The sequence below is a fragment of the Ursus americanus genome, chromosome 34 (genome assembly GCF_024610735.1).
Source record: "Ursus americanus isolate L20-20 chromosome 34, mUrsAme1.1.p, whole genome shotgun sequence".
NCBI classification, from domain to species: Eukaryota; Metazoa; Chordata; class Mammalia; order Carnivora; family Ursidae; genus Ursus; species Ursus americanus.
Window position 1 is genome coordinate 5,750,152 of NC_142160.1, and position 17,313 is coordinate 5,767,464.

The 17,313-nt window shown below is 37.1% G+C and overlaps 1 protein-coding gene across 1 annotated transcript; it reads left to right on the top strand.

Annotated features, from left to right (window-relative positions):
• The first annotated feature begins 3,216 nt into the window (after positions 1 to 3,216).
• LOC123776475 (prorelaxin) lies at positions 3,217 to 8,038 on the top strand. Its single transcript, XM_045772477.2, has 2 exons — positions 3,217 to 3,564; positions 7,595 to 8,038. The coding sequence occupies exons 1-2, from the start codon at positions 3,231 to 3,233 to the stop codon at positions 7,924 to 7,926; spliced, it is 666 nt and encodes a 221-aa protein (XP_045628433.2). The 5' UTR covers positions 3,217 to 3,230; the 3' UTR covers positions 7,927 to 8,038.
• Positions 8,039 to 17,313: the final 9,275 nt, after the last annotated feature.

Genomic DNA, 17,313 nt, shown 5'->3' on the forward strand with positions numbered 1-17,313 from the left:
GATGGAGTGGAGGTTAGATGGAGTGGAGTGCAGGAAGGAGACCATGAGCAAGGGAATTCAATAAGGGGCTGTAGAACCTCAGAGGTTGTCTGCCACTTGGGGCAAAGTTCTATGAAATGGAGATCCAACCCAGAAGAACAAGGGCAGTCCCCAGGAAATTTACAGCCTGGATAGGACAAAGATGCAGCCCCAGACACAAAAAGCAATTCCACAGAACTTGCCCTGGCCCAAGTCCCTCACCACATCTTCCGCAAAATCCCTGGAAGTAGGTCTCCTGGTCCCAGAATGTACATTCACTGCTTCTTACATAACTGGCTTTTAAGAGGTACAAAGATAATCTGTGGTAAACCATCTTGTAAAAGCACTCAAATGATTACTTCAATCTTTCAAATATCTAACTCAAGTGCTACTGAATTATGACTAAAACCTCATGAGAAACTAATGAATGTAAGCTTGTTTTTCATATAAAAAACTACTCCACTTAGACATACATATATCAACTAGGATTGTTTTCTCTGTAAATAACAACAACAAGAAACCCTGTGACAGGGGCCTTAAACAAGCCGAGGGAATAAGCCATCAACACTGTTTAGCATCTGAATGATAACCAGCAGGCTACTTACACCTCTCTAGTCAGCTGTGCTGAATATACGGTCTTCCTCCTTATGCTGCTCACCTCATGGTCCCAAGACAGCTGCTGCACCTCTGGATCTCAGTGTGTACTTTAGGCAGGAAAAGAAAGGAACAGAAGAAGGCTTACTGTCTGGATCAGAAAAGCAAGGCTTTGCCAGAAACGTCCACATTTGTGCTTATGTTGTATTGGCCAGAACTGTGACACATGGACCCTGCTACCAGCAAGAGACTTGGGAAATCATTTCTACAACTTACGGCCTAAGTTGAATCAATCTATAGTTTCACTTACCCCTTTGTACCTAAAATGACTGTCTTAAAGGCATTAATGTTTGTCTATTAACCTTCACCATGCAGATTAATTCCAGTTGGGGCTGGACACAGTAGAACCAGAGAAAGAGGGATTTGGAATCCAGGAGACATGGGTAGAAATCACGGCTCCAGCATTAACCAGACATGTGTATGGCATACATTTGGTTCTTCTCTTTTAAAAAGTTTCTTAGGGTTTTGTTGTTGTTTGTTTTAACAGCATGAAATGCCTTTTAGTTGTGCCTACAAAGCCTGTGAACCCTGCATTTGTCTGTTACTCTTAACAGTAGGGTAAGCCCACATCTGGCACATGTGCTGGACAGTTGAACACGTTACTTGAGTACTCTCAACTTCTTCTCTCCATAAAATGGGAAAATGGCCATTTCACTGGACAGCTACAAGGACTCTATAAGATTACACAGGTAAAGCAAAAATCCCACTGTTGACTGAAAGAAAACCAACCTCAAAGTGCTTTTGTCCTTTGTTTTACTGAGGACTGTAGCCCAGGAAATGGTCTTTCCGATTGCTCTGCAGAATTGCCCCGAAGCTTATTAGATACAGGGAATTATGTATGCAAAAGAAAGGGGTATGCGTGCTTGGAAGCAGTTCTTCAAGCCACAAGCACAAAGACAAGTCACAAGATATAATTTGCTATGGTTGTAACAATTAAGGTTTTCTGATTTCCACACAGACATGTGAAAGACCCTTAGATCATCTTAATACATGTTTCTATCATATCTGATTGTCTAAAAATTTTGCTTGCATGGCCCTGCTTAACTGGTTTTCTGGTTCTTCCTGTATTTGATTTCTCCTTGAGGTCAACTGAGATGGTCACAGGAGGCTGATTATCAGTCTCCTACTGCAGTTTTAGTGCACACCACCTACTGCCCCCCCCGGAAACTTACATTTTACACAAGCAATTACTTTGGAGGGCAGCCTTGAAAATGGATTATTTTTTGCAATAACTGTGAACCCACAAAAAAACCTTCAAACCTCAGTTTTGAGAAGGCTCTCCCAAACTGCTTATCTTAGCAAAAACCTGTGTAAAAGCACTACCTCTGACCCTCTCATTGCTTTGGTCAGGGTTGGTTGGGTTTTTTTGTTGTTGTTGTTGTTTTGTTTTGTTATTGTTGTTTTAATTATGCAATGCTTAGCATCTGACAAATGCCAAGTGGGTCCTACTGAAATTAGAAACAATCTAGAAATTAGACTTATTCTATCCCATAGCTGTATTTGTGATTGTTGAGTTATTACTTTAATCAAAGCTACCCTAACTTCCTCCAAATCTCTAATTTACCTGGTAGAACTGAGGTAATCTCGGTACATTATGAACACAAGTAAAGAAGTTATTGAAAAAAATGAACCTATTTACACTTAAAAGTTAATGTCCATCCAGAGAGATTGTTTAATGAGCATATTATCTCAAACTGTTAAATTAGGAGCTGTTAAAAATTACCTCACTAAATACAGTAAACAGAGTACAGTAAAAAAAATAAATAAACCTGATGTTTGTGCTGTAGCCTGTATTACCAAAATATTCTTTCTAGAATTGCAGGATCTTTTTTTTGGAAGGGGAGGGGGTTTGTTTCTGTGTGTGTGTGTGTGTGTGTGTGTGTGTGTGTGTGTGTGTTCTCTCTAGTCTCTAGGGATATAGAAACAACACAACCTAAAACTAAAATATTCAAGTAAGTGGTTACAATCCAACTATCTCCCAGAAGAGCCAAAGGAAAGTCAGTAGAGAAAGTGCGCTGTAAATTAAGATACTGTACAAGCTTAAAGTGATGCATTGAGAATTTTAATACTTTTACCAGGATTTAGATAAAAGTCATCAGTTCTCTCTCTTTTGTTAATTTATCCATTCATTCATTATATCTTTATGGATTGATATATCAGATACTATACTAATTAACTTATTTAGATTAGGTTATGCAACAAATATTCATGATAGAAGACTGAATTGTGAAATAATATGGGTGATTTCAATTTTATTTTTCTTGATATAATTTAGTGTAAGGGCCATGCCTAACTTTATAATAAAGGAAAACTTCAAATACTGACTAACTTTACCTAAGTATACAAAACAGTTTAAGGGTAAGAAAAGAAAAACATATACAACTGTTCCAAGAACAGAAAGATGGGCAAACAGAGGAAAGTTGTCAAGGGTGAAAGGTGGGGAGATAAGAGGGGGCAGAAGTGGGGGGAGAGAATTCCAGTGAGGTGGGTGGAGAAAGGGGTGGAGCTTGGACAATTGACTCAGGTCTAAGTGGTCGTCCGAGGGCTATAAAAGCTTGATGAAACCTGGCCAGGACAGCAGCCTGAGTCCAGGATTGGAACAGAGGCAGAGACCGGTGGGCGACAGCGGCTGCAGTCCTAGAGGAAAAACACCCAGAGCAGAAGCAATCTGGTCCAAGATGCCACAACAGTACTTGTCCCACCTGGCGAGAATCTGGCTGCTACTGAGCCAATTTCCCAGTGAGATCCCAGCCCGTAATGACAACGACATAATTAAGGCATGCGGCCGCGAGTTAGTCCGCCAACGTATCTGGATCTGCGGCTCGGTCTCCTGGGGAGAAAAGGCTCTCCAGCAAGTGCGGGAACCTCGGCAGGCACCTGAATCACCTACAGGTGAGCGCCCCGCCCCCCACCGCTCCGTACTTCCTATTATTGGTTGTCGGCGGACCGCCGACATTTAGAACGGCACCCGCACTCCCTGGCTCCAGACGGCTCGGGCTTCCCGCGCTTAGCCCTGACTCTGAGGCTGCTGATGCCTGAAAGTTTCGAGTTTTCCCTTGTAATTTGCTTTTCTAGTAAGGTCTCACCGCGGATCTCACCAGAGGGAGGGAAAGCAGCGGGAACAACGAAGGCCTCTCCTGAGAGGCACTCGGAGCCCTTCACCTCCTGGCAATCCGGATGATCCAGATGGGGAGAGGGGGAGCCACAGAGGATGTTGGTTACCCAAAGACCCGCTGCAGATGGGACCCATTCGGGCTGGACCCCCGAGTCAAGTCCGCGGGCCTTTCGGTCGTGCTGGGGGCTGGGGCAACTGAACAGGCCATCTACACTTGAGAGAGCTAGAGGCAGTGATGTGTGCGCTGGTTTGAGTGCCAAAGGGCATGGGAGACCACTGAGAGGGTCCTGGAGTGGTAAACACGAAGGGGCTTATTAACCACTCTACTCCTTTGCAAAAAGGCTGGGCTGTGGCCCACACCATCAAAAATTTCCTCTTTTAATTTTATTTTTATTCGTAAACTTCACCAAAGGGGAGAGCCTAGCCTCCCATCCTTTTTGCACTGGACCTTGAAGTTCATTTATGAGATAAGGGATTGAAGAGAAAGAAAAGGGCCTAATCTACAGGAGAGACTGAAGGGACCTAGAGTCAAGGGAAGTTTGCCCAAGGGAAGTTCTCAGCTGAAAACCTGATTGATGCTTCAAGCATTTGGAAGCTGCAGAATTGAGTACAGCTCAAATCTGGAATGGTTTAGAAAACAAAACAAAAACAACTTCGTTAGTAATAAACTATTTATAAAGACAAACTGGAAGCTAAGTGTAAGTAGAATGCAAATTTTCACAGACACGCTATTCTAAGCAGTGCAATGGGTCATATTAAATTCAGAAAATGCAAACTCAATTATGAATAACTTAGTGTTTTATGTTTCACAACATATATGCAATTTATGATATATCACAACTATATTTTATAGCCTATCCATCCTGTATATAAGTGACCCTCATATAAAATTATTGTGTACACTAACCACCATTTGCTTCTCTTTTATGGGATTTAAAGCTGATTATAAAGCTATTCCCTTTACTTTTTCTACACTGTTGGTCAGAGACCAATTTATTTAATGCAAGTTCTTACAGAATTCTTATATAATATTATAAGAGGACTACAAAGTTGAGGGATTTACTGATTCAAAGTAGGAATGACGAGATTGCATTGTGTTTCCTTTATTCACTTTTTCTGAATAAATAGTATATGTTCATATTACAGACTGAAACAGATACATAAATATAATAAGAAAAATGAAAAACACTCATAGATATTAAAGATTTTGAAAAAATATGTGAATTTAATGAGAAAATAAAAATATCTATATTAAATGAGGAACTGGAAAGCAATGTTAATGAGATATGTAGGGGCACCGGGCTGGCTCAGTGCGTAGAGCATGTGACTCTTGATCTCAGGGTTGTATGTTTGAGCCCCACCTTGGTTGCAGATTACTTAAAAATAAAATCTTTAAAAAAAAAATTTGGAAATGTGTACATGTATCTTCTGACTTTCACTTAACATTATATTGTGAGCAGTTTCTCACATTGTTATTCTCCAAAAACATAATTTAAAACTTCTTTATAGTATTCTATATCATAAATCTACCATATATATTTAACCATTCTTAGTGGACATTTAGGTTTTAACCATTCTTAGTGGACATTTACGTTGTTTCCAAATTGTTGCTTAAAAATGTTTTTTTGATCACATTTATATATAGCTATTTAGCCAGATTTTTATTTCTGTAGGAGTACTGTGATTTTAAAGTATTTTTGAAGAACACTCTTAACAGCTATCCAGTACATAATTTAATTATAAATAACCTACCATAATATTGCCTGCAAGTGAAGATCAAGAAAAATGTTTAAATTACTAGTTAAGAATATTTTGGAAGTATATGTCAATAATTTATGACTCATGAGTTTAAAACCTCTATTGTTAGTTTTTGTTTTCATATTATTAAATTGTTAACTAACCATTTTTTCCTACAACGTGTGCAGAAATAACACTCATTGCACCCCTTTTAAAAAATAAGACAGATATTTTGAACTAAAAGAGGTCTATGTAGTGAAATTTTAGTCCAAAATACAGTGGTTAAGATGTTTGTATGACTTCAAGTCAATTAGAATATTATCTTTTATTTAGACTTGAGAAGGTAAAGTTGTTGTTGATTGCAAAATGTTTCGAGTTAAGTTTAAAAAATACTTTTAATAAATGAGTGCAGCACAAGCAACAAAAGCAGTAGTAAAAAAGAGGAACTACATCAAACCAAAAAGCTTCTGAAGGGCAAAGGAAATAATCAGAGTGAAAAGGCAGCCTATGTGATAGGAGAAAACCTTTGAAAATCATGTATCTGCTAAGGGTTTAATTTCCCACATATGTAAGGAACTCCTACAACTCAATAGCAAAAAAGGCAATAATCCAATTAGAAAATGGGCTGAAGACTTGAATAGACGTTTTTGCAAAGAAGACATACAATGGCCAACAGGTATAAGAGAAGAAGCTCTATATCATTAATCGTCAGGGAAATGGAAATCAAAACCACAGGTATCATTTCACAGCTGTCAGGATAGCTATTATTAAAAAAAAAAAAAAAAAAGACAGGCCCCTGAGTGGCTCAGTCAGTTAAGTGTCCCACTCTTGATTTTGGCTCAGGTCATGATCTCAACGTTATGAGATGAGCCTCCGTGCTGGGTGTGGAGTCTCTTGACATTCTCTCTCTCCCTCTGTCCCTCCCCACCTAAAAAACAACAAGTATTATTCAGGATGTGGAAAAACTAGAACCCTTGTATACTGTTGCTGGGAAGGCAAAGCAAAATGGTGCAGCACTATGGGAAGCACTATGGAGATTCCTCAAAAAAAAAAAAAATACCATATGATCCAGCAATCCCACTTCTGTATATTCATCTAAAATAAGTGAAATCAGGATCTTGAAGAGATATTGCCTCTCCCACATTCATTGTAGCACTATTCACAATAGCCAAGATCTCAAAACACCTTGTATGTCCATCCACAGATGAAAAAGAATGCAAAAAAAAAAAAAAAGGCTATGAATAAACACAACAAAAACTACAAATGTTTTGCCTAATTAATTAACTGGCTTTAAGTACATGGAAAGTTACTATTAGCTTTTCTCTGTATTCAATAAGGCCCCAACTATAGAAAATTTAAATTAAAGCAGGGGGAATTTTATGAAGAGGTTGAATTAAACTTAGGATATCTTACTGAAGGAAAATGCAAAAACTTCTGACTACCAAAAATGGTATAAATTCTCATCTGTCAGCTTAGAACTTGAATGAGAAGGAGCGCTAGGAGGAAAGATAAAGTCCTAAAGTATAGTTTTATTTGAAGTTAATACTCTGGGGAAAAAAGATCTATTTACATCTATTTAACAGATGTCTGAGGGACATCAGAGACTGGTTATCTCCTGACGTTTAGATGAGAGCAGTTGAAAATTCTGCCTTTTTAACTTTATCCGGAACCAGTAATTTGCCCCCATGGAATATTTGATAGGATTACTATAATAACTCAGAAGTTAGTAACAAAAGAAAATTACCCAGGTAAGAAAAATTCATCTGTGGTCAAACTGGGTGTTTTCAATGACCAAGATGACTTCAGAAATCAGGGAGTCAAAACTGCTAGGATGAAAGCATAAAGAAAGATGACAGAAAGTCTGTGGGATAAAGCAGAATCTTGGTGATGCTGTAGTAATTTTAAGCCACCCAACTATAATACTCAAAGTTGTTTAATCAGGATATTTGTTGATTCTGTTTTGATGTTTAATTCTATTAAAACAATGCTTTCCTTTATGTCTATCCAAAATTTTGTTTTCCTGATGTTCTTTGACTTGAGTATTTTTCTCTCTCCCTTCTCCCCTTTTAGAACTTGTGTCATCCTCCGTCATCAATACAAAAACCTTAAATACAATATTGGAACACATTCCTAATTTGTCACAGGAGCTGAAGGCAGCACTGTCTGGGAGGCAGTCATCATTACAAGAGCTACAACTTGTACTGGAAGATCCAAATCTTACCTTGAAAGAATTGAAGGAAATTATTCTTATTGGACAAAATGAAGCTAAAGACAAAAGTCTTTCAGAATTAGAAAACTCAGGCTTAGATAAACATTCCCGAAAAAAGAGACAGTATGTAAACTACAGTGAAAAGTGCTGTAATGTAGGTTGCACCAGAAAAGAGCTTTCTTCAATATGCTGAGATGGAAGTATTGTGTATTTCATCTACTGTTTACATGATTCTTTATGACACATTCACTGATGGCTTTGTCACCCCACTGATTACTAAAATATGAGAAATCATCATTTAGTGTTTGGGCTTTTCATTTGGTGTGTAACAAACTATTCCTTGTATTATTATAGTTTCTGCTAATAATACTTTTTATTCCAAAAACTATTTTTGCCTTTTTTATTAATGGTATAATTATTATTGCTTTTTTAATGCTGTTAACTTAGGGTGACACAATCTTTATCATTTTAGCCACACACAATAACTCAAAAAAATTTTTATAGCTTAGTAAAACACTTTGCTTTGCACTAATGAAGAAAGGATAAGCCTATTTTTAAAATTTGTATTTGATATATTATAATCTGTCACCCACTCTTTTTTCTCCAGATTTAATGCCCAAATGTTATTTCACTACTTAATATTAAACACAATAGCAAGAAATAAAAATAAAAAATAACTTACACAATGCCTAACACCTGGTACACAAAATGGACCAAAATGTTTTTATTGATATTAATTCAGATTGGATATATAAAGAGTCACAAAACTTGGACTTTTCTAATAGATTTTAAAAGATTTTTGTGTCTTATTGAACTATTAATTGCAAATAATCATACTGGACACTAAATCCATTTAATTGAGTTGGGGCCATATAAACTCAAGTATTTTTTGAAGTAGGGTTCTTCTCCTAATTCTATCATCTAAGACACTAAAAGTAAATTATGTTTAAGGAAAAAAATGAATAGATATATAGAAGAGAATAAACAACTGAGTGTCATATATTACAGAAGAACTGATTTAGCAAGGGAACAAACCTTATGTTTATTATTTGAGAATTTACAAACCATTTCTATAACAAAATAGCTGTGAAATGATATGAAAACTTGTGAGAAAAGTAAATTAACAAGTATCTTGGTATTTAGCTAGTTCCTTTGACTCACATACACATACATTTCTAGGCAGCATTTATAGAAAACTTAAATAGCGAGTTAATCTCTATCAAATATCTAAAAACAGAATTTTAAAAAATTCTCCCCAATTTCAAACTCCATAATGGTTAATCATAATGAGGTCTTTAAGGTATATTAAGTCCTAACCAAGGCCACCTTGTAAAACTTCATAAGTGGCTGCAGAACCTCACAGGCCATAAGCCACCTTGGACAAAGCCAGGAAGAATGCTATCCGAAATGCAAACTCCAAAAAAGGAGAACAAGAGCAGTACTCAGGAAATTTACAGCCCCATCAGAATGAAAAGGCATTCCCAGACACATAAGGTATCTCCCCAGACCCTGCCCTAACCCCTATCCCTCATATGCTCTTTCAAAAAAGGCCTGGAGGCAGGGTTCCTGGTCCCAGAATCTGAATTCATTACCTCTGATAATATGACCACATTTAAAGGGGTACAAAGACAATCTATGGCTAACCATCTACCATACACACTCAAATAATCAGTTAACACCTTTAAGATATCTAATTCTTGTGTTACCAAAGTCCTACTAAAATTCTCATGAGAAACTCATGGTTGTATGCTTAATTTATTTCTCATATAAAAGAATTTACTCTTTGTATATGTGTATCAATTAGGATTGTGTTCTCTGTAAATAACAAAACCCTATAATGGTGGCTTCAAAGAAGCCTATGGACTAAATATCCAATCCTGAATGCAGCCTCCTCACACATTTCCGGACAGCTATGCTGAGTATACAAGTCTTCCTCCTTAGGCTGCTCACCTCATGGTCCCAAGACAGCTGCTGCACCTCTGGATCTCAGTGCATACTTTAGGCAGGAAAAGAAAGGAAGAGAAGAAGGCTTACTGTCTGGATCAGAAAAGCAAGACTTTGCCAGAAACCTCCACATGTGTGCTTATGTTGTATTGGCCAGAACTGTGATACATGGACCCTGCTAGAGACTTGGGAAATCATTTCTAGATTCACTTATAGCCTAGAGAGTTGAGGTAAGCCAGGGAAAAGGGTCTAGAAAGAAGACTGAAGTAATCAACCTATACCTTCACTCATGCTTTCTGTTCTTGTACCTACAATGACTGTTTCAAAGACATTAATCTTTATTAGCCTTAACTATTAAGATTAAGTCCATAATGATGTACTATACGTTGGCTAATTGAATTTAAAAAAGATTAACTCCAACCAGAGTTGGATCCAAGAAATATCACCAGAAAAGAAAGAGGTCTTTGGAATCTAGTAGACATGGGTATGAACTGAATTCCAGCACTTAGCAGCTATATGCATGGGCACATTTATTTTTTCTCTTTAAAAAAGTATCTTTGTTTCTTTCGTTTCGACTGAAAACATATATTTATATTTTTAATTAATTGACATTAATTTTTAAAGCAATTTTCATACCAATTTTTGTATATGTGATACCAAAGCAAATACAAAGCAATTTTCAGTTTACAGAAAAATATAGCAAAAAGTACAGACCATTCTCATCTACCCCTTGCTCGCAAAAAGTTTCTCCTATTATTCATCTTGCATTAGTGTGGTTCAGTTGCATCAACTGATGAACCAATAAAGACATATTATTATAATTATTATTTATTATTACAAAAGTCTACAGTTTCTTAGGTTTCATTCTTTGTGTTGTACATTCTATGTTTTTTTAAAAAAATTAACTGACTTTTTACATCAGTTTTAGGATCACAGCAAATTTGAGTGGAAAGTACAGAAGTTCTTACAGATTCCCTTTCCCCTATCAACCTCAGCCACCATTTGTACATTTGTTATACTTGGGACATTTATTATGATTATGAACCACCAGTGACGTATCATTATCAAGCAAAGCCCACAGTCTACATTATGGTTCAACTTGGTGTTGTACATCCTAGGGTTTTGACAAATCTATATAACGCGTACCCATCCTTAAAGTGTTGTGCACAACAGTTTCCTTGCCCTGAAAATCCCTTCTGCTACATCTATTCATCCCTTCCTCCCCTCATGTCCCTGGCAACCAACCAATAATCTTTTTACTTTCTCCACAGTTTTGACTGTCTAGAAACTCATAGAGTTATCACACAGCCTTTTCAGATTATCTTCTTTTACTTAGTAATACACCTTTAACATTCTTCCATGTCTTTTCAAGCCTCGATAGCCCATTTCTTGATAGCACTAAATAACAATCCATTGTATAGATACATCAGTTTATCCTTCACCTATTTTTTTATTTTTATTTATTTTTTTTATAATTTTTTATTATGTTATGTTAGTCACCATACAGTACATCCTTAGTTTTTGATGTAGTGTTCCATGATTCATTGTTTGCGTATAACACCCAGTGCTCCATGCAATATGTGCCCTCCTTAATACCCATCACTGGCCTATCCTAGTCCCCTACCCCCCTCCCCTCTGAGGCCCTCAGTTTGTTTCCCAGAGTCTATAGTGTATCATGGTTCATTCCCCCTTCTTTTTGCCCCCCCTTCATTCTTCCCTTCCTTCTCCTATCGATCTCCCTATTTCTTATGTTCCATAAATGAGTGAAACCATATGATAATTGTCTTTCTCTGCTTGACTTATTTCACTTAGCATAATCTCCTCCAGTCCTGTCCATGTTGCTGTTAAATGTTGGGTAATTGTTCTTTCTGATGGCTAATATTCCATTGTATATATGGACCACGTCGTCTTTATCCATTTGTCTGCTGAATGGCATCTCAGCTTCTTCCACAATTTAGCTATTGTGGACAATGCTGCTATGAACATTGGGGTGCATATGGCCCTTCTCTTCACTACGTCTGTCTCTTTGGGGTAAATACCCAGTAGTGCAATGGCTGGATCATAGGGAAGCTCTATTTTTAACTTTTTGGTCCAGGGACCTCCACACTGTTTTCCAAAGTGGCTGTACCAACTTGCATTCCCACCAACAGTGTAAGAGGGATCTCCTTTCTCCACATCCTCTCCAACATTTGTTGTTTCTTGCCTTGTCCATTTTTGCCATTCTAACTGGCGTAAGGTGGTGTCTCAATGTGGTTTTGATTTGAATTTCCCTGCTGGCTAATGATTTTGAACATTTTTTCATGTGTCTGTTAGCCATTTGTATGTCTTCATTGGAAAAGTGTCTGTTCATATCTTCTGCCCATTTTTTGATTTGGTTATTTGTTTCTCATGTATTGAGTTTGAGAAATTCTTTGTAGATCTTGGATACCAGTCTTTTATCTGTAGTGTCATTTGCGAATATATTGTCCCATTCCGTGGGCTGCCTCTTAGTTTTTTTGACTGTTTCCTTGGCTGTGCAGAAGTTTTTATCTTGATGAAGTCCCACAAGTTCAGTTTTTCTTTTGTTTCTCTTGCCTTTGGAGATGCGTCATGAAAAAAGTTGCAGTGGCCGATGTCAAAGAGGTTGCAGCCTATGTTCTCCTCTATGATTTTGATGGATTCCTGTCTCACGTCGAGGTCTTTCATCCATTTGGAGTTTATCTTTGTGTATGGTGTGAGAGAGTGGTCAAGTTTCATTCTTTTACATGTAGCTGTCCAATTTTCCCAGCACCATTTATTGGAGAGACTGTCTTTTTTCCACTGGATGTTTTTTTCCTGCTTTGTCAAAGATTAGTTGCCCAAAGAGCCAAGGGTCCATTGCTGGGTTCTCTATTCTGTTCCATTGGTCTATGTGTCTGTTTTCTGTGCCAGTACCATACTGTCTTTGTGATCACAGCTTTGTAGTAGAGCTTGAAATCCGGCAATGTGATGCCCCCAGCTTTGTTTTTCCTTTTCAACAATTCCTTGGCGATTCGGGGCCTTTTCTGGTTCCACACAAATTTAAGGGCTGTTTGTTCCAGTTCTTTGAAAACTGTCATTGGTATTTTGATCGGGATGGCATTGAAAGTGTAGATTGCTCTGGGTAGCATAGACATTTTAACTATGTTTATTCTTCCGATCCATGAGCATGGAATAGTTTTCCATCTTTTTGTATCTTCTTCAATGTCTTTCAAGAGTGTTTTGTAGTTTCTAGAATATAGGTCCTTTACGTCTCTGGTTAAGTTAATTCTGAGATAACGTATGATTTTTGGTGCTATTGTAAATGGAATCGATTCCCTAATTTCTCTTTCTTCAGTCTCACTGTTCGTGTATAGAAATGCCACTCATTTCTGAGTATTGATTTTGTATACCACCACATTACTGAATTGCTCTATAAGTTCTAGTAGTTTGGGGGTGGAGTCTTTTGGGGTTTTCCACATAGAGTATCATGTCATTTGCAAAGAGAGACAGTTCGACTTCTTCTTTGCCGATTTGGATACCTTTTATCCCTTTTTGTTGTCTGACTGCTGTTGCAAGGACTTCTAGTACTATTTTGAATCCAAGATCTACAAAGAACTTCTCAAACTCAATACACGGGAAACAAATAATTAAATCAAAAAATGGGCAGAAGATATGAACAGACACTTTTCCAATGAAGACATACAAATGGCTAACAGACTCATGAAAAAATGTTCAAAATCATTAGCCAGCAGGGAAATTCAAATCAAAACCACATTGAGACACTACCTTATGCCAGTTAGAATGGCAAAAATGGACAAGGCAAGAATCAACAAATGTTGAAGAGGACGTGGAGAAAGGGGATCCCTCTTACACTCTTGGTGGGAATGCAAGTTGGTACAGCCACTTTGGAAAACAGTGTAGAGGTCCGTTAAAAAGTTAAAAATAGAGCTTCCCTATGATCCAGCCATTGCACTACTGGGTATTTACCCCAAAGAGACAGACGTAGTGAAGAGAAGGGCCATATGCACCCCAATGTTCATAGCAGCATTGTCCACAATAGCTAAAATGTGGAATGCCCTTCAACAGATGACTGGATTAAGAAGAGGTGGTCCATATATACAATGGAATATTACTCAGCCATCAAAAAGAATGATTTCACAACATTTGCAGCAACATGGACGGGACTGGAGGAGATAATGCTAAGCGAAATAAGTCAAGCAGAGAAAGTCAATTATCATATGGTTTCACTCATTTATGGAACATAAGAAGTAGGAAAATAGGCAGGAGAAGAAAGGGAAGAAGGAAGGGGAATAAAAAGAAGGGAGAATGAACCATGAGAGACTATGGACTCTGGGAAACAAACTGAGGGCTTCAGGGCGGGGTGGGAATGGGATAGGCTGGTGATAGGTATTAAGGAGGGCATGTATTGCATGGTGCACTGGGTGTTATATGCAAGTAATAAATCATGGAACTTTGAAAAAATTAATTAATTAATTTTAAAAAACTACAATGCGATATCACCTTATACCTGACAGAATGGCTAGAATCAACAACACAAAAAGCAACAGATGTTGGTGAGGATGTGGAGAAAAAGGAATACTCATGCACTTTTGGTGGGAATGGAAGCTTATGCAGCCACTGTGGAACACAGTATGGAGGTTCCTCAAAAAGTTAAAAATCAAATACCCTGTGATCCAGGAGTTGCAGTACTGGGTATTTATCCAAGGAATACAAAACCACTAAATCAAAGGGATATATGCACCCCTATGTTTATAGCAGCAATATTTACAATGGCCAAGATATGGAAGCAGCCCATATATCCACTGACTGATGAATGGATTAAAAAAAGATGTGGAATATTATTCAGCCATAAAAAAGAATGAAATTTTGCCATTGGCAACAACCTGGTTGGAGCTACAGAGTATATTGCTAAGTGAAATAAGTCAGAAAAAGAAATACCATATTTCACTTATATGTGGAATTTTGACAAAACAAGCAAAGGGAAAAATAGAAGTAAATCAAGAAACACATTCTCAATTATAGAGAACAAACTGATGGCTACCAGAGGGAAGAAGGGTGGAGGGAATAGGTTAAATAAGTTATGGGGATTAAAGAGTGCACTTGTCACGATGAGCAGCAGGGGATGTATGAAATTGTTGAATCGCCATACTGTATACCTGAAATTAATATAACAGCACAGGTCAATTAATGGGAATTAAAACTTAAAATTTTAAAAAGAAGAAACAGGATCTGAATACACCTATATCCATTAAAGAAGTTGAAACAATAATTAATAACCTTCCAACAGAAAGCAGCGGCCTAGATAGGTTCACTGGGGAATTCTACTACATTTAAGAAAGACATTTTAGCAATTCTCTATAATCTCTTTTGAAAGGTAGAGAGTATATACTTCCTAAATCATTCTGTAAGGCCATCATTGCCCTAGTACCAAAACCAAAAAAAGACATTATATCACAAAAAAACTACAGACTAATATTTTTCATGGTCATAGTTGTAAAAATCCTCATCAAAATATTAACAAATCAAATACAACAATGTTTAAAAGTTGACTACCATGACTGAGTAGGGTGGGGAGGGGCAGAAGGAGAAGCAGACTCCCCACTGAGCAGAATGGAAGGCTGGTTCAAGATTTGAAAATCATTTAATGTAATCCATCACATCAACTGGCCAATCTTCTTGAATTTATTGAGACTTGTTTTGTGGCTTATCATGTGATCTATCCTGGAGAATGTTCTATGTGCACTTGAAAATAATGTATATTCTGCTGTTTTAGGTGGAATATTCTGTATAGATCTGTTAGGTCTATTTGGTCTAATGTGTCATTTAAAGCCAGTATTTCCTTGTTGATTTTCTGTCCAGATGGTCTATCCATTGGTGTGAGTGGGGTGCTAAAATTCTCTATTATTGCATTACTGTTAATGCCTCTCTTTATGTCTGTTCATAACTGACATGTATTTAGGTGCTCCTATTTTGGGTGCATGGATATTTACAATTGTTATATCTTCTTGTGGGATTTTTCTCATTATCACTATGTAGTGTCCTCCTTTATCTCTAGCTATAATCTTTCTTTTAAAGTCTCTTTTGTCTGGTATAAGTATTGCTACCTTGGGTTTTGTGGTTTGTGTTTGTTTTTTGTTTGTTTTTGCTTGCATTGGCATGGTACGTACTTTTCCAGGCCTCCACTTTCAGTCTACATGTGTCTTTAGGTCTGAAGTGAATCTGTTGTATACAGCATATAGTATACAGTATTATTTTTTTATCCATTCCACTACCCTATGTCTTTTTATTGGAGCATTTAGACCTTTTACATACATACATACATTTATTTATTTATTTACTTATTTATATTTTATTTATTTTATTTTAAAGATTTTATTTATTTATTAGACAGTGTACAAGCAGGGGAAGCAGCACGCAGAGGAAGAGGGAGAAGCAAGCTCCGTTTGGAGCAGGGAGCCTGATGTGGGGTTCAATCCCAGGACCCTGGGATCATGACATGAGCCGACAGCAGATCTCAACCGACTGAGCCACCCAGGTGCCCCTATTTACTTACTTATTTATTTTTAAAGCTTTTATTTATTTGAGAGAGAGAGCAGAAGCCCCAGACCCTTTACATTTAAAATAATTATTAATAGGTGTGTACTTGTTACCAGTACATTACTTGTTGTGGGTTTTTTTTTTTAAGATTTTATTTATTTATTTGACAGAGAGAGAGAGATAGAGAGCACAAGCAGAGGTAGTGACAGGCAGAGGGAGAGGGAGAATCAGACTCCCCTGTTGTGGTTTTTTTTGTAGTTCTTCATTGTTCCTTTCTTCTTTTCTTGCTTTCTTCCTGTGATTCGATGGTTTTCTTTAGTATTGTGCTTGGATTCCTTTCTCTTTATTTCTTGTGTACCTATTGTAGGTTTTTTATTTGTGGTTATCATTAGGTTCAAATATAGCATCTTATGTATGTAGCATTCTTTTTTAAAAAAATTTTTATTATGTTGTATATAACATTCTATTGTGAGTTAATGGTTGCTTAAGTTTGAGCACATTCTAAAAACACAAAGTTTTTCCTCACCTCTCCACATTTTACATATGTGATATCATATTTTGCATCCTTTTATTTTGTGTATTCCCTTGACTGATTTTTGTAGATATAATTGATTTTACTACTTTTGTGTTTCAACCTATGTACTGGTTTTATAAATAATTATTTTACTACCTTTATTATATATTTGCATTTACCTGAGAAACTTCTTCCTTTCATAATTTTCTTCTAATTATGGCCTTCCCCCCCCCCTCAGAATTCCCTTTAATGATTCTTGCAAGGCTGGTTTTGTGGTGGTGAACTCCTTTAGCTTTTGTTTCTCTGGGAACTCTTCGTCTTTCCTTTTATTCTGATTGACAATCTTGTTGGTTGCAGGTTTTTTCCCTTTAGCACTTTGAATATATCTTGTCATTCCCTTCTGACCTGAAAAGTTTCTGCTGAAAAGTCAGCTGATAGTCTTGTTGAGTTTCCCCTTTGTGTAACTGTTTTCTCTTGCTGCTTTTAAAATTCTCTGTCATTACTTTTTTGCCATTTTAATTATTATAGGTCTTGGTGTGGACCTTGATGGATTAATCTTGTTAGGGCCTCCTCTCTGGGCTTCCT

Bases quoted from the DNA above. Each gene is read 5' to 3' on its own strand.
- LOC123776475 (XM_045772477.2), top strand. From the start codon at position 3,231: ATGAAACCTGGCCAGGACAGCAGCCTGAGTCCAGGATTGGAACAGAGG. The intron at 3,565-7,594 runs GTGAGCGCCCCG...CTCCCCTTTTAG, and splicing joins GGCACCTGAATCACCTACAG to AACTTGTGTCATCCTCCGTC.